Raw genomic sequence first — 24,680 nt, forward strand, 5'->3', positions numbered from 1 at the left:
CCTTTGGGCAGGGACCATATTTTTGCCTTTCCACATTGTATGCCCAGGGCTTAGCACAGTGCCTTTACACATGGTAAACACTTAGTAAATGCTTGTTGTTTTAGGAGGGAAGATGATATGAAGGATTTTGTTGGGAAAATTATAATGATGCAAAAAAAATGGCTTTCAATTATTAGAAGAAAAATTCTGACTAGACATAAAGAACTCCTCCCTGCACTCACTGCAGTAGTCTCCTGGGGAAAGCTGTGGACTCTTCCTGAGAAGATCCCATTTGCTCAAGGAAGGTTTATTGATGGTATAGTCCTGCCAAAAGATGGCTACTGAATTCCCCCTATGAAAAGGAATCCTTCAATAAAGGATTCCTTTAAAAACTGAGCAGGTTTTTGATCACCAAAAGCCATTTTACTGAGCTCACCACTTTACAAAAATTAACTCTTTAAACTTCAAAACGATTCCTCGAGTAACAATGTGTTTCTTTAAAGACAAGAAGAATTACTGTATAAATAAAGGGATGAAATAATTTTAGGACTGGCACCTAAAACTTCCCTCTTCCTCTGAAAGCTGTTTAACTAATCTAAAAAACAATAAAGGCAAACACTATTTCAACAAAGAAAAGTTTTATTGGAACAAGATTAAACTTTCTCCCCAAATCCTAGAAACAGAAGTCTTACATTTGTATCATCAGCACACAAGAAACAAAATGTGAAAATGTTTCTTCTCAGTCTAGGCAGATACAAAAAGTAAACAAGAAGAATGAAGGAAAGGAAATGTGATTTTTTAAATGTTAATAATCAGTAATCAATATTAATAACCAAAAATCAACCAACTTAAGTATAACAGAATTCCTTAATGATACTGATGGAGTGCTTGGGTGCTTGCACTTGGACTCCAATTTCTCCCTTGTCTCAGAAACACTGTCTCTGACAACCAGTCCCCAGCCCAAGGACACTGCCTAGCAGTTATTCATGCATGGGCCTCAGCACCACCCTTATCTCTCTTCCTAGTCCAGCTACACAAAGCTGGGTGAGAGAGTGCTGGGCTGCTCAGGCCCCAGCCCTCAGATCATGTCTCTGGAAGCCTCCCAATTCCTTAGTAAGTTCCTGTCCTGTAAGAAAGCTTTCCCTTGTTGCAGAGCATTCTCTCATCAAGACAGAGGGAGAGGGATGCCTTGCCCAGCCCAAGGAGTTTTGTCCTTGGCCAGCCCAAGGACTCTTCTTCCTGCCAGACTCCAAAGAGCCATACCTCTGTCATCTCCCTCCCTGTCTGGTATACTCCCTATACTTTCTCATCCTTAGCTCCCAAAGACACCTGCACCTTTGGATTACCTCATCAGTGTCCCTGGCATTCCCTTCCAATACCTTTTTCCATATAAACCCTAGCCCCATCCTCAGTCTCTCACAGGTTCCTTAAGAATCCTTGCCTGCTGAAAAGCATAATAATAAATCTTTGTCACCTTGACTTGAAGAATGCTTGAGTCTGTGAATTCATTCCAGACGACCTGGCCTGTACTCCAGTCTTTGAGAGGTCTCAATCTCTCAGATTCGCAACAATACCACACTCATCTCCCGTGTCGTTTTTTGCTTGAACTATTAAAATTTTAAAACCCCACCTAGGTTTTCATTGAACTACCTATTAAATTTCATTAAACTACCAATTAAACTACTAAATGTTCATTAAAAAATTGTTTTTCTACATATACTATTTAAAATTTTAATCTCTTGGTTTGATTATATCTTGAAATCTCTTTAAATCAATCCATATGTTAATACAGTATGATGTCTTCAGTCAACTCTGAGCTCCAAAAGATGTTCCTTTCTATGTAAAACAATAAACATAGCTTGGAGGGATGAATTTCCTGTGTCTCTGTAGCATTAAGAAGACAAACAGAACAAACACAAAGTTGCAGGATATTAACAAACAAGAATCCATCTATAGATAATGGAAGAATTCATGACCAAACAAGAGATAAAGAGGTTCAAAGAAGGTAAAATGGATAATTTTGATTATATAAAATTTAAAAATTTTTGCACAACCAAAAACTGCTGCTAAAATCGGTAGAAATGCAGGATGCTGGAGGAAAAATTTTTGCAGCAAGTTTCTGTGATAAAGATCTCATTTCTGTGATATATATGGAACTGAGTCAAATTTACAGGAAAAAGAGCCATTCCCCAGTTACTAAATGGTCAAGGATATTAATAGACAATTTTCAGAGAAAAGAATCCAAATTATCAATAGGCATATTTTTAAAATGCTTTAAGTCACTAATAATTAGGGAAATTAAAATTAAAACAACTCTGAGGCTTCACCTTGCTAACATGACAGAAAGGAAAATGACAAATACCGGAGCAACTGAAGAAAAAGGGGCCCGCTGATGTACTGCTGGTGGAACGGTGAACTAGTCCAACCATTCTGGAAAGTAATTTGGAACTCTGCCTGAAAAGCTATTAAAATTATTAAATTGTGCATATCCTTTACACAATACTACTACTTAGTCTATATTCCAAAGAGATCAAAGAAAGAGGAAAATGCCCCATATGTACAACAATTTTTATAGCAGCTCTTTTTGTGGTGGGAAAGAATTGAAAATTGAGGGGATGGTCATCAATTGGGGAACAAGTCTATGCATGAGATAGAGTACTGTACTATAAGAAATGAAGAAGGACAGTTTAAAAAAACCTGGAAAGATTTGTATGAACTTATCCAAAGTGAAATGAGCAGAACCAGAAAAATTTCTGTAATGACAGCAATATTTAAATAATTGAAATAAATATTTAAACAAATATTTTAAATAATCAATTTTGAAAGACTTAGTAACTCTGATCATAATGAAACACACTATCCACCTCCACACAAGCGATAGACTCAAACTGATGCACATTTTTTCTTTCTTTTAAAAAAAAAAACGCAGCTAATATGGGAATTTGTTTTGTAAGACTATGCATATTTGCAATAGTTTTTTTTCTTTCTCAATGGATGGGGTACAGCATAGAAAATTAGGAACTGAAAATAAAATAAATTTGAATTTTTTACAAAAAAAGACAGTAATTGTTGTTCAGTCATTTCTCAGTCATGCCCACCCTTCGTGACCCCATTTGGGGTTTTCTTGGCAAAGATACAAGAATGGTTTGCTACTTCCTTATCCAGCTCATTTTACAAATGAGGCAAACAGGATTAAGTGAAGTGCCCAGGATCATACAGCTAGTAAGCATCTGAAGCCAGATTTGAATTCAGGAAGCTGTCTTCCTGACTCCAGGTCCAGCCCTCTATCCACTTCAACACCCATAACTTAGTTTATTAGAGAGTTTACCTGAGGCACTAAGCAGTGACTTGCCCTTGGTCACACTGCTAATATGTGGCATAATCAGAACTTGTAGCCAAGTTTTTTTTATTTACTACACTACAATACCACCATCCCCCTTTTATTATTTTTATTATCACTTTAGAAGTCAGGCAAGGGGCAGCTAGGTGGCACAGTGGATAGAGCACTGGCCCTGAAGTCAGGAGGACCTGAGTTCAAATCTGGCCTCAGACCAAACACTTGACACTTACTGTGTGACCCTGGGCAAGTCACTTAACCCCAATTGCCTAAAAAGAAAAAAAGGCAAAAAACATCCCTTCTTTTCAGATGCTTCACCCTGTTTTCTCCAACATAATCAAGAGGTGGATTCTGTTGGCTCTGTTTGCTGCTGAGACTCTGACAGGACCGCTGGCTCTCCTGTATTTGCCAGCTTACATGGGTATTCCCATCCAAAATACTGTTGTCTAAAATCAGGAATAAACACAAAAGAAGCAGAGGTACCATGGACATGCACATATGGAGAGAGAGAGTAGACAGCTGCTCCTCCCCCACTGAGTAGCTCAACAAAGAAAGAAACAGAAATGTCCTAACCTTTTGTATGTAAACTCAGTTCTGTCTTAGAAACTCCAGTCATCAGTTTTTGTGGCTCCATACCCAATTAGAAGACTTTGCACCATCACATACTACCAGGCTCTCAGTCATGCATAGCTGGAAAAAATCTACCAAATTTCCACTTGTTGGATTAGAACCAGATAGAGAATATCTGCATACGCTCTGTATAACTGGCCAGGAAAGGCAAATCCAAGCATGCTTTGTTCCTGTAATATCTAAACCTCACAGGGTTGTTATGAGGACCAAAAAAGATAATACACAAGGTGTCCAAAAAGTCTTAATGTAGTTTGCTTAAAACTGTATTAAGACTTTTGGGACACTTATATATGTTAAATGCTTAATAAATCTTAAAGAAATATATGAATGTAAGCTATGATTATTATTCCCTGTAACTTCCACCAAGGTAATTTCACAATTAAACCATCAGAGACATGCTGCATGAAAAGAAGGAACCGAACAATTTGTTAAGTACCGCGTGCTACTATACTAAACAAATTACAAATACTATTTCATTTGATTCTCAGGACAACCCTATGTGGTAAGTACTATTACTATTCCCATTTTTCTTTTTAACCAACTGAAGAAACTGAAGTAGACAGAGGTTAAGTGAATTGCCAAGGGTCACCCAGCTAGGAGGTGTCTGAGGTCAGATTTGACAGGTCTTCTTGACTGCAAGCCCTGCAGTCTATCCACTGTGCCACCTACCTGTCTCCCATAGCACCTTTTGAAGTCAAATTCAATTGTGAGGGTAGCAAAAATAAATTGGTGAATGGCTGAACAAATTATGGTGTGTGAAAGTAATGGAATATCACTGCACCATAAGAAATGACAAAAGGGATGGTTTCATAGAAACCTAGGAAGGTTTGTATAACTGATACAAAAAGAATTGAGAACACATTTATATAATAGCAACATGGTCAAGAAAAGAATTAAAGATTTAAGAATCCGATCAATGCAATGACAAAGCACAATCCCAGAAGATAAATAGTGGAACAAACATGCTTGCCACCTCCCAACAAAAAGGTGATGAACTCAAGGTGCAGAAAGAGAATTTTGTGGACATAGCCAATAAGGGAATTTGTTTTGCTTGAATGTGCATATTTGATACTTGGAACATGGGTTGTTGGGGGCTTTTTCTTGTTTTGTGGATAGAAAAGAACTAGCAGTAAAAATTAAGAGAAAAGAGAATCATTTAAGAATTTTTAAAATGCACAGAAGAGAACAGAAGAAAGTAAAAAATGAAGACAGATCTGTTTTGAAAATAACATGTTGAATTTATTTTATACTTAAAAAGAAACACAAACTCTGTAATCCATTCTCAGCTATATGTGTGATCCTCTTTTTCTGTTCTACTTGTATATGAAAATACTCATCTTATTTGGTTTTTGTCAAGTTCAGGATAAAAAATATATGGAGGGGGTGGTATGAGGGCAGCTTTAACAACTCTCCTCTCACAAAGAGTCTGAGCCTCTTATGCAAGGTAAAAATTATACAAAATTCTTTAAGAAATGCAACCACATAAATATTTCTGTCCAATGACCTTCAGATTATTAACATCAAGTTAAGCATAAAACAAAGAGATATTTCCTTGCTGGTAACATGGAAAGTATCTTGGTATAGATTATATTATTATTATTATAACTCCTGTTTGCTAATGTATTGTGTTGACTTCATTAAGACTCAGAATATTATAGGGTCTCCTGAATTAGGTCCATGGTTGACCTAACAATTCAAAAAGCAAAACCTAAATGAACAAAAAATGGCCACCACTCCATTAACACCCTCAAACATACTTAAGCTGTATTTTCTGCTAAGAAACTTACCTTGCTAAAAAGCATTGTACTTAATTTTTAGAGAGAATAAAGAAGTAGTATGGTATGGTGGAGAGGGCACTAGATTTGGAATCATACTACTCCATAAGGAAAGCTGAGCACCACAGAACAGAAGCTTTTGAATTGTGGTGCTAGAGAAGACATTTTAAGGTCTCTTATACAGCAAGGAGATCAAATCAGTCAATACTTAAAGAAATTCCAACTGTTCATGGGAAGGACAAATACTGAAGCTGAAACTTAAATACTTTGGCCACATAATGGTTAGACAGGACTCATTGGAAAAAACCCTGATGTTGGGAAAGATTGAAGGCAAAAGGAGAAGATGATGACAGAAAATGAGATAGTATAATGGAAGGAACGAACACGAATTCAGACAGGCTTTGGGAGATAGTGGAGGATAGAATGGTTTGGCGTGCTATCTATTGCCCGTGGGATTACAAAGAGTCAGACGTGACTGAATAACACCACCAGCCCATGGATATGGCAATATCATCTCAGCCCTCTGGGCCTCAATTCCCTATTTATGTAGCCAGATAGGGGTTTAGCTGTGAACTTTCTGTAGGGTGTCTGATTACCTGAATAAAACATACCAACCTTCATCTATTGGCTCTTTTCCTTGTTCAGTTTCTCTCCAAGTCCACAAAGCAGTCTAAGGTATTTCGAAAAGTCTCTCTCTAGTAAGATCACTCCCACATTGGCCTGAGCTGAGAAACATTTTTCCTATTTAGGTTTCACTCTTTCAATCTCAAACTGGGTTTACTGGCTTGAACTAAAATCACTATAAATGGCTTTATACTTTAACAGTATTTTCTTTTTTTCTTTCTTTCTTTTTTTTTTTGGCCAGGCAGTGGGGTTAAGTGACTTGCCCAAGGTCACACAGCTAGTAAGTATTATGTATCTGAGGTCACATTTGAACTCAGGTCCTCCTGAATCTAGGGCCCATGCTCCATCCACTGTGCCACCTAGCTGCCCCAAGAGTATTTACAAATAGCATAAGGTTACACAAAACATAAAATAAAGCATGTCTCTACTCTCCCTCCCTGATAGGTTAGGGGTTTGGAGATTTTCCTCTCAGGGAAACCTTGTGTCCTAGATCTGTGTTCTCCCCAACAAATGAGTTTACCTTGAAAAAGTCATTTGGGAGTATTTTTCATGCTACTTATCTCTGGTACTTTTTGTGGCCTTGGGTATCAAAACTACAAAATTACTTCAGCGGCAGCAATAAGTATTGGAGGGAATGATAAATTTTGAGAAGGGGTCAGTCATTGAATTCCTTACCACCGTTGCCAGGTCACACTATCAACATAATGGGGGACTAGAAATTTCTCCAATTCTCATACCTCTCTAAAACAGGAATAATATGTAAGGGATAAAGCAATTTCATCATTTCATTCATTCATCATCTAGGACACCAAGAACCCAGACAAGGTGAAAACTCAATGAACTAACAACAGAGTAGGTTAGTCCCTACCTACCTGCTTACTCAGCATCTCCTCCCCCACACTCCTCCAAGCAGGCTACACAAGCTAACCAACATGCTTCCAACAGAACTCAGTTCTGTACTCCATGCCCCTGCCCTCCTAGCAAGGAGGCCTCCTTGATGGTCCAGTGCCACTGAGATTGAATTTGCAGTCTTTTGCTCAGGCTGTGATAGTGTTGTAGTGCTCTATGGCGCAACAGAGCTCAGCAAGATAAGGAGAACAGAGGGAACAGGGGCAAGATACATGCAAGTGTGGCACTCCACTAAGCCTGAGAGAAAGTGCCCAGCACTCTGATTCCCTCAGAAGTCACCCGAAGTAAAAACTGAGGTCAGTGAACCATTGATTGTGCAGTATGCGAGGAGGTCAAGACACTTGAGATCCAGTCCTCAAGGAACCTGTATGGCCTGCACAGCAGAAATAATTAGCAGAATAGAACTTGTTTCCATGGTGGCAAATCTCAACAAAGAAAGAAAAGAGAGAAGAGCTGATTAGGAATGCAAATACAGAGAAACGAAGGACAACCTAGGGGAGAAAAAAGCAATAACATTAAAAGTAAGAAAATCAAATTGATATGGTCTCCATTTTTGTAATTGAGTCTATTCTGTGTCACCACCACTTTCTGTGTACTGCCTAAGTTACATTTCTTTGTCTCTGAGTTAAGTTCATAAGGCCAGCTTTCCTCTCTGAATTAATTAAGTTTGGAAGTTCAATGTTCCTGCTAATCACTGTTCTATTCTTTGTCAAGGAAATCTGTCATCCTTGAAGGATGCAAGTGGATGCCAGGTAGTCCGATCTGTTGTCTCTGTAACACTGGCCAGCCTTCAAGAAAGTCTAGTCTGTTATCAGTGTGATGCTAACAGCCAGGCAGGTGAACACACCAATAAGCTTTCCATAGTGACAAGATGGAAGGAGGGGTTGTAGCTAGCCCTGCATTGCAAACTTCCATCTAATCATGTTATTTTCCCATCTATGTTGTTGCCTTCTAGCTTTTGTATGTGCCTCCTTTTGTCTGTAAAAATTATCTATCTGCCCTCATTGGAGATATTTTGGCCTGCTATTTTATTGGTAATTGGTACCCTTTTATTGGTAATTGCTAGCCTTACCAATAAAAGGAACATGCTCAGAACTTTGTGCCTCAGTTTATCTTAATTTCAATTGTAACAAAAATATGATCTTCCGTACAAGCAAAACATTGATCTCAAAGATAAGATACAGAGACAACTTGAGAATTATAGGACTCCTAGAAGAATCCAATAAGTCAAAAACCCAAACACCACAATGCAAGAAATAATGCCAGAAAGCTGCCCAGAACACAGAACAGATCTGAACACAGAAAATAAAGTGCTATTTGGAAGAATCCATAGATTACCTCCAGGAAAATCCTAATGCTGCAAACTCGAAGTCACATAGTAGTTAAATTTAACAGTTCTATTGACAAACAAAAAAATTCTGCAAGCAACCAAGAGAAAGACCATCAAATATAAAGTAAAAGAAATTCAAATAACACAAGACTATTCTACACTTCCCAGAAACTACAGGAGGGAATGGAATAATGTGTGCCAAAGAGCAAAAGAGCTCTAGATGCAGCCCAAGGGGACCTACCCCCCAAATCTGAGTCTAATCATAAATGAAAAAATATGGATATTTAATAAAAAAAAAGGGGTTGTTCAAAATATTCCTAGAAAGAAAACCAGACATGAAGAGATTATTTGCTTCTCAAACACTGCAGACAATAGAAATATGAGGATGCCAAATGAACACAGCAACTAAGGACAAAAATTACAGAAACCATTAAGAGATTTCTTTTTAAATATACTTGAGGAGACAAAAATGCAGAAGTCAAATAGAAATGATGGTGGAGAAACAGTCCTGTAACAACATGGATTAAACCCCACAATGTTTTTTCTACAGGTGAATAAATATTTCTTGTGAAACTAAATTATGGAATAAGGGGGCACATAAAAAGGAGGAAGAAGATATAAGGGAATATGTGATGTGATCATGTCAAAGTGTAACAATGAAGGAAAAGTAAACTCCTGTTGCTTTTTTCCCTGTTACTAGGAAAAAAGAGAGTCTACAGGAGAATGGAGAAAGGGAGAAAGAAAGGGGGAAACCCTTGTTTCAGTTGTGGGAGGGGTACCACTGGTAAATGTTCCTATAAAAGAAGAGAGATATTCTATAAAGGGTCTTGGAGATCTTAGAATGGATATTATATTCTTGTATTTGGTGCTTAGAGAGAACACTCATCCATCCTGCCTCAGGAGAAAAGAAATCAGGCAACAGGCAACCAGGGCATGGACCTAGGAAAGAGATTTTGAGACAAATGGGGGGGGGGGGAAGATAACCAAAGGGAAGACAAAGGTCAGTAATGAACTGTACAATCAGGGACAATGTGGGAAGATTCATACAATGGAGCAATTTTCTCCCACCTTCAGGAATTAGTAATTCTAAAGGTAAGGTACAAGTACCAGAAAAAAAGGGTGGGGGGAGACAGCAAAATCTATAAGGCAATAACTGAAAAAATTCAGAAGAGGGAATCCAAAGTAGATACCTCAAAAGTTTTAATTCCATACAGAGAATAAAGAAGAACTAAATAAATATAAGGACTACCAATCACAAAATAAAATCTAGAATAGATATAAAGGAAAGAAAATGAAGAGTGAGTAAAAGAAATCCTTTGTAGAAAAACGGTACAGAAAATGAAATCTTAAAAACCAATGAACAAAACAAACTGAAGGGGAAGAAAGAAGGGGGCGGGGATAAGGGAGTGGTGGGGAAGAAGTCAAGGATTAAATAACTAGATAAAAGCAAGAAAGAAAAAACGGAAATTATAAGCCAGATTCTAAAACTAGTGAAAAGGATCACAAATGGAGATAAGGTAGGAAGAGAAGGGTTGAAGGTAAGGAAAAAAGAGCCAGTGGGAATAGGGTTGCCTTAAAATAGATTAAGCTAAAATAACTGAAGACAAAGCATTGTGTTTACAGAAGAAGGGGGATGAGGGAATCCCAATTTGGGGGAAAAAATATAAAGACACATAGAGGAAAATAAAAACCTAACTCTCACAACTTTAAATGTGAGTGAATTAAAAAATCCAATAAAACAAAAAAGAGTGACAGATTGGATTTAAAAAAACCCTCACAATATGTTGCTTACAAGAAACACATTTTAAAAACAAAGACATACACAGAATAAAAATGAAGGTCTAGGGGAAAAAAATTTACTATGCATCAAATGAATCCAAAAGAATAGGAGTTACAATCATGCTATCAAAGAAAAAACAAACATTTAAAACATAAAAAGAAAAAAACCAAGGAAACAATTTTATGCTAAAAGGTACCATAGACAACAACCACAGTAAACATTAAACTTAACATGCTCCAAGTGCCTTAGCATTTAAAATCATAAAGGGAACATAAACTGAGCTACAATAATACATAGACAGTAGCATGAAAGTGACAGGAGATTTCAATGTCCATCTCAGTTTTGGAAAAGTTTAACAGAAAGATGAACAAAGGGAATATATAGAAACAAACTGCTACTAAAATTAGAGCTAAAAGGTTTAGGATATCTTCTAAGTTGGACTATCTCAGCACCACACAGAACTTTAAAATATTAACCATGTATTAGGGCACAGAGATATTGCAAACAAATGTAAAAAGACAAATGGTAAATACATCCTTTGCAGACATAGTAACATAAAAACAGCAGTTGGTTAAGGGATCACAAATGAAAGACACACACCCAAATAGAGACTTATTGAAATCCTAAATAAGGGAATCAAAGAACAAATCATTTAAACAATTAATAATTATGTGAAAGAAAATGATAAAATGATGAAACAACATAGCAAAATTGCTGGGATGAAGCTAAAGCAGTCCTGGGGGGATGTGAATCATATTATTATAAATGCTGTTGTTCAGTTGTCTCTGACTCTACATGACCCCATGGATCATACTGTCCATGGGGTTTTCTTGGCAAAGATACTGGAGTGGTTTGTCATTTCCTTCTCCAGTGGATTAAAGCAAACAAAGGCTAAGTGACTTGCCCAGGCTCATACAGTTAGTTATTGTCTGAGGCCAGCTTTGAACTCAGGTCTTCCTAACTCCAGGCTCAGCATGCTACCCATTGAGCTATGAAACATATGTTCAAAGAGATGATTAATAAAAGTAAATGTGCATTTTTTAAAATTAGAAATCAAATGATCCACTTGGTAGAAGAATGGGAAGTAAAATAGTTGAACAAGTAAATTTCCTCCATGGTAGATTAGAGAGAACAGTTGTGGGCTGCAGCTCAATCTTTTGGCCAACCATGGTCAGCTCTCTGCTCCAGTCACTGGGATCCACTCAGATCTCTCTGCCTCCTGAACTTTCTACTACATTAGGTCTCAGTTCCTATTGATCTACCTGCTTTTTGACACAAGAGTAACACCTAGTTCCCCAAAGCCTTGCTAGATGTAAGGAAGCAACATTGGGGACTACTGCAGTTCACATTCCTTCTCTTGATTTTGTGGATTCTCAGCTTCTTGGTCACTTGGCTTCTTGGTGGAAGAAAGTTCCTCAAGGCAAAAAGTCCCAGATAATGAAGGAACTCTGTGTAATGCCAGTGCCAATAAGATTCCCACGTCATCAAGTCTCTATGGCAATGTTGTTGAGGGGTGGGGAGAAGGATACAGGATCTCTAAAGATCTTATGGTGTATTAAATCCTAAAAGAGGGTTTAGGTAGTATCTGTTTTCATTTCCCCTGAAAGTCCATCCTTTTCTTGGTCCACAGATCCACAGTAATTATCACCATAAAGCTCCCCCATTTGTGGTTTGTGATTGCAAGCATTGTACCTTTTGGGGTGCCTTCTCTTTTTCTCCTAAGTCCCCTGCAGCATTTTTCCTCTTCTCGCCATAAGAAGTCTCCTGGTTCATCTCCTCTCTGAATAAAAAGAGCTAGGCTTATTCCTCTTGCATCAACCATGACTAAAGCTTGACTAAAGGGATCCATTAGACCTTAATCATAAAATCATAAAGGTTCAGAGCTGAACGTGGCCTTAAAAATTATTTTATCTACCCTCATCGCCACCATGCAGTTTTATATGGGAAGAAACAGATCTAGAGGTGAAGTAACTTGTTCATCTTCACACAGTTAGCGGTAGAGTCAGGACTAGAACCTAGATATCCTTGACTTCCAGACCAAGGGGCTTGTCACTACTTATATCTCCCCAGTATTTTCTGTTTGTTTTTTAATATCCCAATTCTGGTACATTTTTGTTTTTTCCTTACATCCTCATATCTCTTGTATAGTGGTCATAGATAGAAAGGGCTAGAGAATCAGGTATGGGTTGAATCTCGATCCTGAACTTTGTTTTTTAATTATTTAAGACCAAGAACTGAATCATACCTCTGCTAACCAGGAACATTAATTTCATCATTTACTCATAAGGGTACCATCAACTAATTATCATTGCTAATTATAACAAGGCTCACTGATCAATTTAATCATCAATAACCACTATTTAGGGATATGAAGACAGTAAATGTGGAATTTTTAGTCCTGTTTAGTCGAACTTTCCTTCGCTGCTTGGCAACAGACAAGATAGACAAGAATACAACTATTTCAAACTTAATCACTTCAGAAAAATGACAGCATCATTCAATAATGCAGTGTTCTAGGCTGCTCAGCGATGATTTATATTTTTATCTATGTGTCACATCCAGGGCCCCGGGAATATTTATATGATCTAGTGCCAATTTCTTAGTGAAAGAGAAGTTATTATATAACTTAAAAAATAATAACCTTTTCCTTAAAAGTCTGGCATTTGTACATGAAAATTCAGACTACAAAATTGATCTGATCTGTCTCCCCCTAGCTAATACCATTGTGCCCAAATCATAGCAAGATTTATATGTATACGTTGAGTGAATGATTTCTGCAAAACTGTAGAATCTGTTGGAATTTGAACCACATTACACTCCATTTCCCATCTTTGTTCATCTGTATTGGCTATTCCCCTCCTCCATCTCTGGAATTCACTTCCTCCTCATCTCTGTCTTAGAATCTATAGTTTCCATTAGAGCTCAAGTACCACTTTCTACCTGAACAACCTTTCTGATCCTTTCTTCCCCAGTGTTGGTGTCTTCCACCCAAAATCACCTATTTTGTATATAGACAGATACATACATGCATATATACATATAGTTTCTTGAGGGCAGGGACTGTTTTCACTTTTGTCTTTATATTCCCATTGCTTAGCACAGTGGTTGGCACATAGCATGTACTTAATAAATGCTTATTAATTGGTTGATTACACCGGTTTTGTAAATGGCAGCCAACCCAAAAATAGGAACAGAAAATTCTTATAGGTCTTTCAAGGGCCAATTAAAATGACACTGAAGAGGAAAGCTGATATTCTATTTACTGTTTATTTGGTTTGAAACTGAACTGAAAATTAGAAATTAGCATGGTAGTTCTTAAGAAAAGGAAACCTGCATCACATAAAAAGATTGCCTCTGTTGAAGATAAAGAACCTTAGATTGACTCTATTACTGATTTGGAATTTATTTACCTTGTATTTTGGTTACTTCAATTACTAAGTATCTTAACAGTTTAAGAATATTGCTACTTCTATAAAATTCATATAACTTTACACTTATTGCAGCTAAGAGGACTTTCATGGTTCCTTGCCCTCCCTATGTTCCTCCTTTCCTGATATATATAGGTATATACCTGTATCTTGTACCTAAATAGTTCTTTGCATGTTTTCTCCCCCAATAGCATGCGAACTCCTTGAAGGCAGAGGCTGTTCTTGCTTCTTGGTATCCCTATTTTAGCACAGTTCATTAGTACATAGGGCTTAATAAATGCTTTTTGATGATCATGATAGTTTTTTTTTAAATGAGGCAATCAGGGTTAAGTGACTTGCCCAGGGTCACACAGTGTCTGAGGCCGGTTTTGAACTGAGATCCTCCTTACTCAAGGGCCAGTACTCTATCCACTGAGCCACCTAGCTTCCCATGATATTTATTTTAACTGCATTAATCCTTGATTTCTATGACATAAAATCCCTTCAACCAAAACAGATCAGCAACTGTTGTGCAATTTATAGTCAGTCCTAAAGAGTTGCTTGTGGAATTGAGGAATTAAGTGGGTTGCCAAGGGTCAAGAAGTGAGTATGGGTAAGAGGTGATGCCCTAACTTCCAACTTCGGTGGGAAAATCCTACTGAAAAAACAGTAAGTAGCATGTGCCAGGCAAGTCACCACCACCATCACTTTGACCATCAACCCCCCTCAGAACCCAATGGAGATAGCACAGGACTCTGAATGCAAGAATCCTGGGAATAGCACGGTTTCTAGGTCATCCTGGGGAAGTAATCCTTGTAACAAAAAAGAATGGCCACTATTCCTGCAGATGCTAGAGCCACAGCTACTGAACACCCAGAGAAGAAACTCCTCTTTCACCAAATCTTATTACCAAAATGGTTTAATTTCAGAAATATAGGTGATTTATCGTGGAAAAAAACATTAAAGAAAAGACATTACCACCCGATTTTCCACTGTACCCAAAGGGCCATAGGATCCTTCCATGACTTGTGTTGTCTCCCCAGTAAGAGCTTCTTGGGAGCGAGGACAAATTTTCCTTTTCGTATAGTAAGCGCTTTAATAAATGCTTTCTTCGTTCCGCAGAACCTCATGGGCCTAAGCCATTTGTTATGGGGAAAACAGGCACCCTTTTAATCTTTGTAATGTAAATAAGTGTCTGCTCATTAATACGTTGAGTATTTTTTCCCCAACCAAGTGATTCTTCAACAGAACAGCTTATTTTAAACCTAAAAACTCAATAATTCAATGCCAGGAGCTTTAAGTCAATCATCTTCTTCGCGTCCAGAGGTTGCTCCCAAATACTCTGCAGGTCTCCAGGTATCATCAAACACTCAGCTGGTCCTTCTGAAAGTGGGGAAATGATCTCCATTTCCAATTAATCGAGGCGGGGTGGGGGTTTATATCTAACCTTCGGCAGCACAAAATTTCGGGACTTGGGCAGATTTGGCCCGGCCAATTCGTTTGGGTTTTTTTTAATTTATTTTTTATTTTTGGCTCGGCCAAATCTTGAAGGGGCTTGAAAGGGCGGGCGAGGCTGGTGCCGGAGACAAAGGGAAGAAAGGTCTCCCTGCCCGAGAGCGGCACGAGATACACGGGGAGCAAATGCAAGGGCTGCGGGGAGGTGAGCTCGGCCCGCTCCCCCGGAGCCAGCCCAGAGCACGCAGGTCCCGCTTCCGGGTCAGGGGCGGGTGAGCCAAGCAGTTCCGGGGCGGGCTGCGGTTCCGGCGCTGTGCGGGCCCGCCGCGGATGCTGGGTCCGGGCGAGCGGCGCTGAGGGGGGGTGGGGGGAAGGAGGAGGAGACGGGGGCGGGCTCGAGGAGGCGGCGGCGCGGGAGGCGGCCCCCGGCGGGCGGCAGCGGCGGCGGCGGCGGCAGCGGCGGCGGCGGCGGCGGCCCATGGGGCGGGTGGCGTGAGGCCTCGGCGAGTCCTGGGGCCGGGGGGAGGGGGGGGGGGAGTGGGGACGGGGAGATGGATAAACTGACCATCATCTCAGGATGTCTCTTTTTGGCCGCGGATATCTTCGCCATCGCCAGCATCGCCAACCCCGACTGGATCAACACCGGGGAGTCCGCCGGTGAGCGGGCAGGGGGCGGGGCAGCGGGCCGGGCCGGGGTGCGGGGAGTGCGGAGGAGAGAGAGCTGAGGAGACACTGGGGCTGAGGAGGGGAGAGAAGGGGGCTGAGGAGAAGAGAGATCAGAAGGAGAAACTGGGGGTGAGGAGGATGAGGAAGGGACACTGAGGAATGAGGGGGAGAAGACTGGTGCTGAAAAGGATAATGAGATCAGGAAGGTGCATCCTGGGCTGTGGAGGAGAAAGATCAGGAAGGGACGGACACTGGAGCTGAGGAGGAAAAAGAGGGGAGGACACCGGGACTGAGGAGGAGAGAGAACGGGGGAGGGGGCACTGGAGCTGAAGAGGAGAGAGATCAGAAGGGGACCCTAGGGTGAGGAGGAGAATGATAAGACACCAGAGCTGAGCAGGGGGAAGAATCAGGGACCGAGGAGAACAGTGAGGAGGGCTGAGGAGAATGAAGGGGAGAGACTGAGCTGGATAAGAAAAGGAGGAGAGCATACCAGGGCCGAGGAGGAGAATGAGGAGAGACTAGGACTAAGGAAAAGTGATGGACATTTAATGGAGGAAGAATGTGGTGAGCAGGGGACCTCAGTGAGGACTTGACTTATCTAGAGACAGAGAGGACCTGGATGGAGGAGGGAGGAAAGAGGAGGTGCAAAGAATCTGAAAAAGTGGGAAGTAATTGGAGATTGAAGGAAATGGGGGTGGCGGTGGGACTAGAGATCTGAAACACAGGTAAACAGGACTTTGGGTTTCTGTGATGGAGCCTGTGGAAAGGAAATCCTAAGGTCTGAAGGAGAAGGAAGTCTGTGAAGGAAGTGTAAACAGAAGGATGTGAAGGGAATTTAGGGAGAAGGGGAGGTGGGCAGGGTGATCTGAATACTTAAATATGTTTTGCCTTTCAATTGAGAGATCTGGAAAAGCAAGAGAATGAAATTAGTACAGGTGATGTGTGTAGAGAGATGTGACAGCTAGCAGTGCCTTGAAAAACAACAGGGTCCAAAACTAGAGAGGTCAGGGTTAATGTTGATTAGTAGAATTCCTTAATGATACCACACTCACCTCCCATGTGGGTTTTTTTTTGTTTATACTATTAAAATTTTAAAATCCCAAAATGTTGATATTGTTCTGAGTTATGGCAGCATATCAGAATCCTCTGCATCATCTCTACCTGCTTCTGCTTCTTGACAGATTTTGAATTACATGTAGATTGAGATTCTCCCTTTGAAGTATGTGGTTATAATTTTGTTTTTTTCTAAGCCCGAACCTCTTTTTATGGGCTATTTTTCATTCTGATATGTCACAAAAGAGATCCTGATAGTACTTAAAAAATTAAACAACACGTTAGAATTGCAAAGGTTCCTAGTAACTGCAGAGCCTGATAGAAATTTCAAGGCTCTAGGCAAGACAGTAGGTAGTCTCTGAAATGTCTCAGGTGATTCTGCGCTCAGTGTTTTCCATCCCAGCATTTGTGTGTTTGATGTTGAGAATGGATTTTTGGAAAATATTCACTTTGTTTAGCTAATAATAAGGAATAGAAGAGCTAACTAAAGTGGTTTTAATAGTGAGCTCTCTTTAAAATTGTCAGTTCAGTAGGTGTTATGGGGGATGGTGAAATATTAATCTCTAAAAATGATTAGTAAACATAAATGACTGCTTTATCAAACTTGTGAAGTGCTTCTTACTCTTCAGCAATATTTTTAGCTCTTTCAGAAATGGCAGCAGGAAGGACATTTATTGCTTCCTTGGCAGTGTACTTCACTGCTACTACCCTCTCCTCTCCGTTGGACCATGTAACTGAAAATCAGGCTATCAGATGTTTTGCTTATTGGTAGAATGCTGGTAGGATCCTGTTGGCTGTATGGCTTTAGCAAAGCTCAAAATTGCAAAATGTATGAGAAAGTATTTAAGTAGTTTGAAACAAGCATAATATCATAGTCTTTTGTGCCTGAAAATGCTTCCAGTTCATACAGTTAAACCTGAAAAGACTCGCTCACAATGTATTGTTCTTTCTGTCTTGAGTTCTGTCTCTTGTAACAACTGGGTTTGCTACTGCTTATGGGGTCTTTTGCTATTTGTAGAACTTCTCTTGGCCTCTTAAGTCCCCAGAGATACGTAAAGCAAAAGAAAGTTGTAGAAATGATTGAGAGAAAAGTTCCAGATGCTGATGATACAAATCCAAGACTTCTATTTCTAGGATTTGGGGAGAAAGTTTAACCTTATTCCAATAAAACTTTTCTTTGTTGAAGTAGTGCTTGCCTTTTTATAGAACTATATAGAATATAATCAGCAATCATCCACTTCGCAATTGCAATCTTTAGAATCCCAGTTTCAGAAATAAAGCCTTATCAAAAAATTATATTCTCAGAAGGACAAAACTGGTGACTAATAAAAATTAGCACATCTCTAAAAGGCACTGGCCTCTGTAGTTCCATAGTATCATTGAGTAATTAAAAAGTGAAATTTAAAGTGTTGGTAGACATTGTTGGAAATAAGGCACTATCAGGGAGAATAAGCCCAGGCCTAAAATTAGTATAGGATAAGGCTGTAGGTATTGAAGCCATGATTTTATTGGTGTGAGCAGTGGTTCTCAAACTTTTTGGTCTCAGGACCCTGTTAGAGTTTTAAAAATTATTGAGGAACCCTCCCCCAAAGAGCTTTTGTTAATGTGGGTTGTATCTATGGATATTTATTGTATTAGAAATGAAAATGTCTTAGTATTATTTTGAAAATGGTTTTGACCTCACAGTCTCCCTGCAAGGGAGTTTCTGGAGCACATTTTCAGAAACACTGGTGAGTTGAGCCATGGTTTGAGTTCCCACTGAAGAACTTCCTATACCAGTGCAACTTGTAGTTCCTAGTGACCTGCCTAGAGGTTAAGTGACCTACCCAGAGTCCCATAGCCATCATTGTTATGAGGAAGATAAATTTGTAACTCTCAATCATGACAATACTGCCATAGTTTGGAACAGTAGTTAAGTTGAGCTAAGGCAAATGTGGTTTAAAACATCATGAAAAGACAGGTAGATCGGCTTCCCAAAATTCAGATTATTATTGTAAGAATGTGAACTGTCTCATAGACTTACTTCTGTAGGTTTTGTGTGTTTGTTCTGTTGTCTTCTTAACACTGCAGAGACACAGGAAATTCATCCCTCCAAGCCATGTTTATTGTTTTACACAAAAAGGAAAATGAAATAACATCTTTGGGAGCTCAGAGTTGACTGAAGATATCATATTGTATTAACATATGGATTGATTTAAAGAGATTTCAAGATGTAATCAAACCAAGAGATTAATTTTTTTTAAGGCAGTTGGGGTTAAGTGACTTGCCCAGGGTCACACAGCTAGTAAGTGTGAAGTGTTTGGTCTGAGGCTGGATTTGGACTCAGGTCCTCCTGACTTGCTGCCCCACCAAGAGATTAAGTTTTAAATAGTATATGTAGAAGAATATTTTTTAAGTGAACATTTAATAGTTTAATTGATAGTTCAATGAAATTTAATAAGTAGTTCAATGAAAACCTAGGTGGGATTTTAAAATTTTAATAGTACAAACAAAAAAAACCCCATGTGGGAGGTGAGTGTGGTATCATTAAGGAACTCTACTATACTGGTTAATTTTTGGTTATTAATGTTGATTACTGATTATAAACAGTTTTTAAAAATCACATTTCCCTTCCTTCATTCTTCTTAGTTTACTTTTTGTATCTGCCTAGACTGAGAAGAATCATTTTCACATTTTGTTTCTTGTGTGCTGATGATACAAATGTAAGACTTCTGTTTCTAGGATTTGGGGAGAAAATTTAATCTTGTTCCAATAAAACCTTTCTTTGTTGAAATAGTGTTTGCCTTTATTGTTTTTTAGATTAGTAAAACAGCTTTCAGTGGAAGAGGGAAGTTTTAGGTGCCAGTCCTAAAATTATTTCATCCCTTACTTTATTTATACAGTAATTCTTCTTGTCTTTAAAGAAACACATTGTTACTCGAGGAATCGTTTTGAAGTTTAAAGAGTTAATTTTTGTAAAGTGGTGAGCTCAGTAAAATGGCTTTTGGTGATCAAAAACCTGCTCAGTTTTTAAAGGAATCCTTTATTGAAGGATTCCTTTTCATAGGGGGAATTCAGTAGCCATCTTTTGGCAGGACTATACCATCAATAAACCTTCCTTGAGCAAATGGGATCTTCTCAGGAAGAGTCCACAGCTTTCCCCAGGAGACTACTGCAGTGAGTGCAGGGAGGAGTTCTTTATGTCTAGTCAGAATTTTTCTTCTAATAATTGAAAGCCATTTTTTTTTGCATCATTATAATTTTCCCAACAAAATCCTTCATATCATCTTCCCTCCTAAAACAACAAGCATTTACTAAGTGTTTACCATGTGTAAAGGCACTGTGCTAAGCCCTGGGCATACAATGTGGAAAGGCAAAAATATGGTCCCTGCCCAAAGGGTGCTCACAATGGAAGGGTAAAACACACTTAAGTATTCAGGCAAGGACATCTTACCTACTTCCCCTTCTCCTCTTATCCCCGTAACAACCTCCTGTTGTACTTCCTTCACAAACTTCCTTGCCATTCCTCAGACCCCAGGATTTCTTCTCAACAGACCCCCTCACTGAAATGCAGAGTCCTGTTTACCTGTGTTTCAGATCTCTAGAATATATTTTGTCTGTACATAGCAAATTGGAGATAATCTTCGAGAGAAGAAAGTAGCAATTGGGGGACTGAAAAAGTCTGTAGAAGGTGGAATTTGAGCTGAGATTTGAGGGAAGCTTGGAGGCTAATATGAAGGAGAGAGATGATTCCAGGCATGAGAACAGCTGATGAAAAGTCATGGAGGCAGGAGATGGAGTGCTGTATGCAAGTTACAGCAAGACAGCCACTATTGCTGGATCTTAGAGTATGTTGAAAGAAGTGTGGTGTAAAAAGAGTGAAAAGGTAGGAAAGGGCCAGATTTTTAAGAGCTTTAAAAGCCAAATAGAGGATTTTATATTTGAACCTAAAGGTAATAAGGAACTACTGAACTTTGGGTAGGGGAGTAGTATGGTTGGACCTGCACTTTAGGGAGATGACTTTGGCAGCTAGGTAGAAGAAGTACTTGAGGGTTGGAGACCAAGCACAAGGCTCTTGTATTAGTCCTCATATAAGATAATGAGGGCATGCACCAGCATGGCGGCCGTGTGAATGGAGAGGAGATGTGTGAGGGAAGTTGTGAACATATAGTCAACAGGCTTTGGCAACAGTTTGGATATGGTGGGGAGGGAATGGGGAGTAAGTGAGTGACGAGTCAAGGATGATATCTAGATTGGAGTTAGGGTGACTAGAAAGATGAATGGTGGCCTCAGCAGTAAAAGAGAAATTCAGAAGAGGGCAGGATTTTGGAAGAAAGGTAATGACATTCTGTTTAGCATATATTTGAGTTTAAGATGTCTGCCAGACATTCCATTTTAGATGTCTCTTTCACAGTTGGATACTGGAGGTCAGAAGAGAAGTTATCTATTGATAAACAAAACTGAGAATCATCTGTATAGAGACGATAATTGAATCCCTGGGAGCTGATGAGATCACCAAGTGAAATAGTAGAGAGAAAAGGGCCCGGACAGACTCTTGGAGGACACCCATGGTTAGAAACAGAATTCTTTCAGGTATGACAAGCAAGGATGAAGATCCAAGAAGGAAGACTGAGAAGGAGCAACCTGACCAATAGGAGGAGAATCAGAAAAGTATAGTGTTACAAAAACCTAGGTAGAGAGGAGCTAGGCAAAGCAGGATCAAGGGCTGCAGAGAAGTCAAGAAAGTTGAAGATTGAGAAAAGGCTGTGAAATTTGGCAGTTGAAAGATTTTTGGAGGGAGCAGTTTCAGTATTTCAGGTTAGAAGCCAGACTTCAAGGGGGTTTAGAAGAGAGTGAGAAGAGAGAAAGTGGAAGCACCAGTTGTAGATGGCTTTTGAAAGGAGTTTAGCCACAAAAGGGAGGAGAGATATAGGACAGTTGCTAAGGGAGAGATGGTCAGGATCAAGTAAAGGTTTTTTTAGAGAGTAGGTGATACTTAAGTGTGTTTGCAGACAACAGGGAAGCACCCAGTAGAAAGGGAAGGATTGAAGCTTAGTGGGACAGTTGGGATAATAAGGGGGTAATCTGGAGGAGACAGAATAGAATGGCATGAAGGGGGCATGTGGAGGGGGTTTGCCTTGGCAAAGGGAGTGGGCTACCTCTTCATGTGATACAGGGTGAAGGAATTGATGATAGGTTATTGGTGATGTGAGATTGCAGGTCAGGAAAGAGGGCTAGATAAATAAATCTGAGTAACATCTGCATAGGGATGATAATTGAATCAGTCAGTGGGAGCTGACGAGATTACAAAGTAAGAGTAGAGATAGAGGGAGAAGAGAAAAAGTTAATTTATTTTAGTTAAAGTTTATAATTTTATACTTCATAATTTTCATGTTTTTAAAAATATCACTTAGTCTAATTTAATGGTCATTTCTTTAACCCAAAACTTCTCATCCTTTTATGAAGAAGAGTTACTTTTTCTTTCCCCCAAAATTTGAGGTCTGCTGGATTAATGACATGTGTGTAAGAGGGAGGGGGACTTGTGTGTCATTGCCGGTTGTGCTTCCCTGTTGGGAATCCAGGAACATTTCAAGGTCTAACGGTAGATCCCAATTAACTGATTAGATATTCCTGCTGTAAGCAATCAATAAGAAATTAAAAGTTGCAGTAATTTAAAACCTGATAAATAACTATTTTCCAGAGTAGTGATGACCTCAGTTATCCCGAAGATGCTTTGGTATGAGGGATGTTGTCAGTAATCTGAGTGGTCATTAGAAACATTTACTCGATTCATTTTAGTTTATTAAATTGACCAGAAATACAGGAGAATATAGAAATCTCTGTACCCTAAAGTGACAGAAATCTTTAGGCACGTATACTTAATGTTTTAAGGAATGTTGATAGTAAAAATAAGGGGGTGATGGGTGAATAGACCTGTGATTTTATTGTATTGCTCTCTAGGATAGCGGTAGACAGCTAGCAGACAACTGGTGAGCAGCACATGCAGTGAGTTGTGGAGGAGAAGGGTTGGGAACCTATATTAGCAGACATAAATAAGAAATAGAGATTAGCAAAATAATGCTATGGAATCATGTTAGCCTCTAGATTCATAAAGCTGAGCATATTTATTGAAACATTTGATTATCACAACTTTTTGAACAGCCCTCTCAGAACTTAACATGTGAAAAGAAATGTGTTCAGGAAGTCTTAGGCTCATCTTAGAAGCTTTGGCCTGCACTGTTTTATGGTTGTCAGGACAGTTTCTGAAAATGAATTTTTATCCATTTCATGGCTTTATTCCAATGCATAGTTACATAGTGGGCCATATTGTAAAATCTCAGGCATACTACTCAAGCAATTAATGAAGTGTTGATGTTTGTGAAATTGTTAGAGTGTAAATTAACAGCTTAATCATGCAACTTGAATGAGTAATTATTCACACAGTGACCTTGTTTTATACCTTTCCTCTAAGTAGCCCGAGAGATAAGGCTATGAAGTGACAGGATTGACTATATAAAGGTGGTAAAGGTGGTAAATTTCATATTTACATCTTTAATTATTTGTAATGGCTTATGTGTTATATTTATTTCCCTCTGGTTGTCAAATGTTTTTCTGTGCAAGCTCTGGTGGTATTCAGATTATTCCAAGTATTTTGTGTCTTGTCTGATAAGCCTTAGTCTTAGTCCTTGCTGGGGTGGGGGGGAGGGTTCAAGACTAACATTATTATTAGAGTACCAGAGAGGAATGGACAAGTTCAAAGGGCACATCAAAAACCACTCTTGCACTCCATGGGTCAGTGTTTTACCCTGTGCTGTTTAGTCAGTTAGATAGCCATTATTAAGTACCTATTATATGCCAAGTACTGTGCTAAACTAGGAATTCTAAGGCAGGCAGAAAAACAGTCCCTACTCTCCAAGAGCTCATGGTCTTTTAAATAGGAGAGACAAATATACAAACAAGATATAAATAGATAAATTGGAAGGGAGTTTTAGAGGGAAGGCACTAAGGTTAAGGAGAACTGGGAAAGGCTGTTTGCAGATATCTGGACTTTAGCTGAGACCTAAAGGAAGCTAGAAGGTAGACCTGAGAACAGAGAATTCTAAGCATGGGAGACAGCCAGTGAAAATGTTCAGAGTCCAGAGATGGAGTGTCATGTGAGGAACAACAGGGAGGTCATTGTCACTCAATTGCAAAATACACGGAGAGGAGTAAAGTGGGAAGGCACGAGGTTATAAAGGGCTTTGAAAACCAAACAGAGAATTTTATATTTGATCCTGGATATGATAGGAGCCACTGGAGTTAATAAAGGGGTGATATGGTCAAACTTATGCTCAAGGAAGATCAGTTTGACAGCAGAGTAGATAGATGGAAGGGGGGAAAGACTTAAGGCAGTGAAAATAATCATCACACTATTGTAAATAGTCCAGGTATCAGGCAGTTGTTACAGGCCTGTAACAAGGTGGTTGTAGTGTCAGAGAAGGAAGCATGTAGACCTTATGAAGGTAAAAACTAGAAGACTTGACAACTGAATGGAAATGAGGGATGAGTGAGCATGAACAATTTAGGATGACACCTAGGTTGGGAACCTTTGTGACTGAGGTGATGGGGAAATTGAGAAATGGGAAGGTTTGAGAGACAAAGATAATGAATTCAGTTTTGTACACACTGGTTTTAAGCCATTCAATTCAAGATGTCTAATAGGCAGTTGGAGATGTGAAACTGGATGTGGGGAGAAAGGTTGGGACTAGATAAATAG

At 39.3% G+C, this 24,680-nt stretch overlaps 1 protein-coding gene and 1 long non-coding RNA gene across 4 annotated transcripts in view; one reads left to right on the forward strand and one right to left on the reverse strand.

Annotated features, from left to right (window-relative positions):
- Positions 1-600: 600 nt before the first annotated feature.
- LOC144456853 (uncharacterized) lies at positions 601-15,557 on the reverse strand. The gene is made up of 2 exons (XR_013486027.1): positions 14,750-15,557; positions 601-12,144 (listed from the first exon to the last, which is right to left on the reverse strand). It is a non-coding gene; the product is annotated as an uncharacterized LOC144456853 (long non-coding RNA).
- Positions 15,558-15,760: 203 nt separating this feature from the next.
- The window catches only part of MOSMO (modulator of smoothened), a 72,100-nt gene continuing 63,180 nt past the window's right edge, over positions 15,761-24,680 (forward strand). For all 3 annotated transcript variants that reach the window (XM_020965401.2, XM_020965402.2, XM_078152889.1), the window contains exon 1: positions 15,761-15,883. In XM_020965401.2, coding sequence (XP_020821060.1) covers positions 15,778-15,883 — 106 coding nt within the window. In that variant the 5' untranslated portion in view covers positions 15,761-15,777. The remainder of the gene's footprint in view (positions 15,884-24,680) is intronic.

This window comes from Phascolarctos cinereus, unplaced genomic scaffold (assembly GCF_003287225.1).
Source record: "Phascolarctos cinereus isolate Bilbo 61053 unplaced genomic scaffold, phaCin_HiC Scaffold_4;HRSCAF=312, whole genome shotgun sequence".
In the NCBI taxonomy this organism is placed as follows: Eukaryota; Metazoa; Chordata; class Mammalia; order Diprotodontia; family Phascolarctidae; genus Phascolarctos; species Phascolarctos cinereus.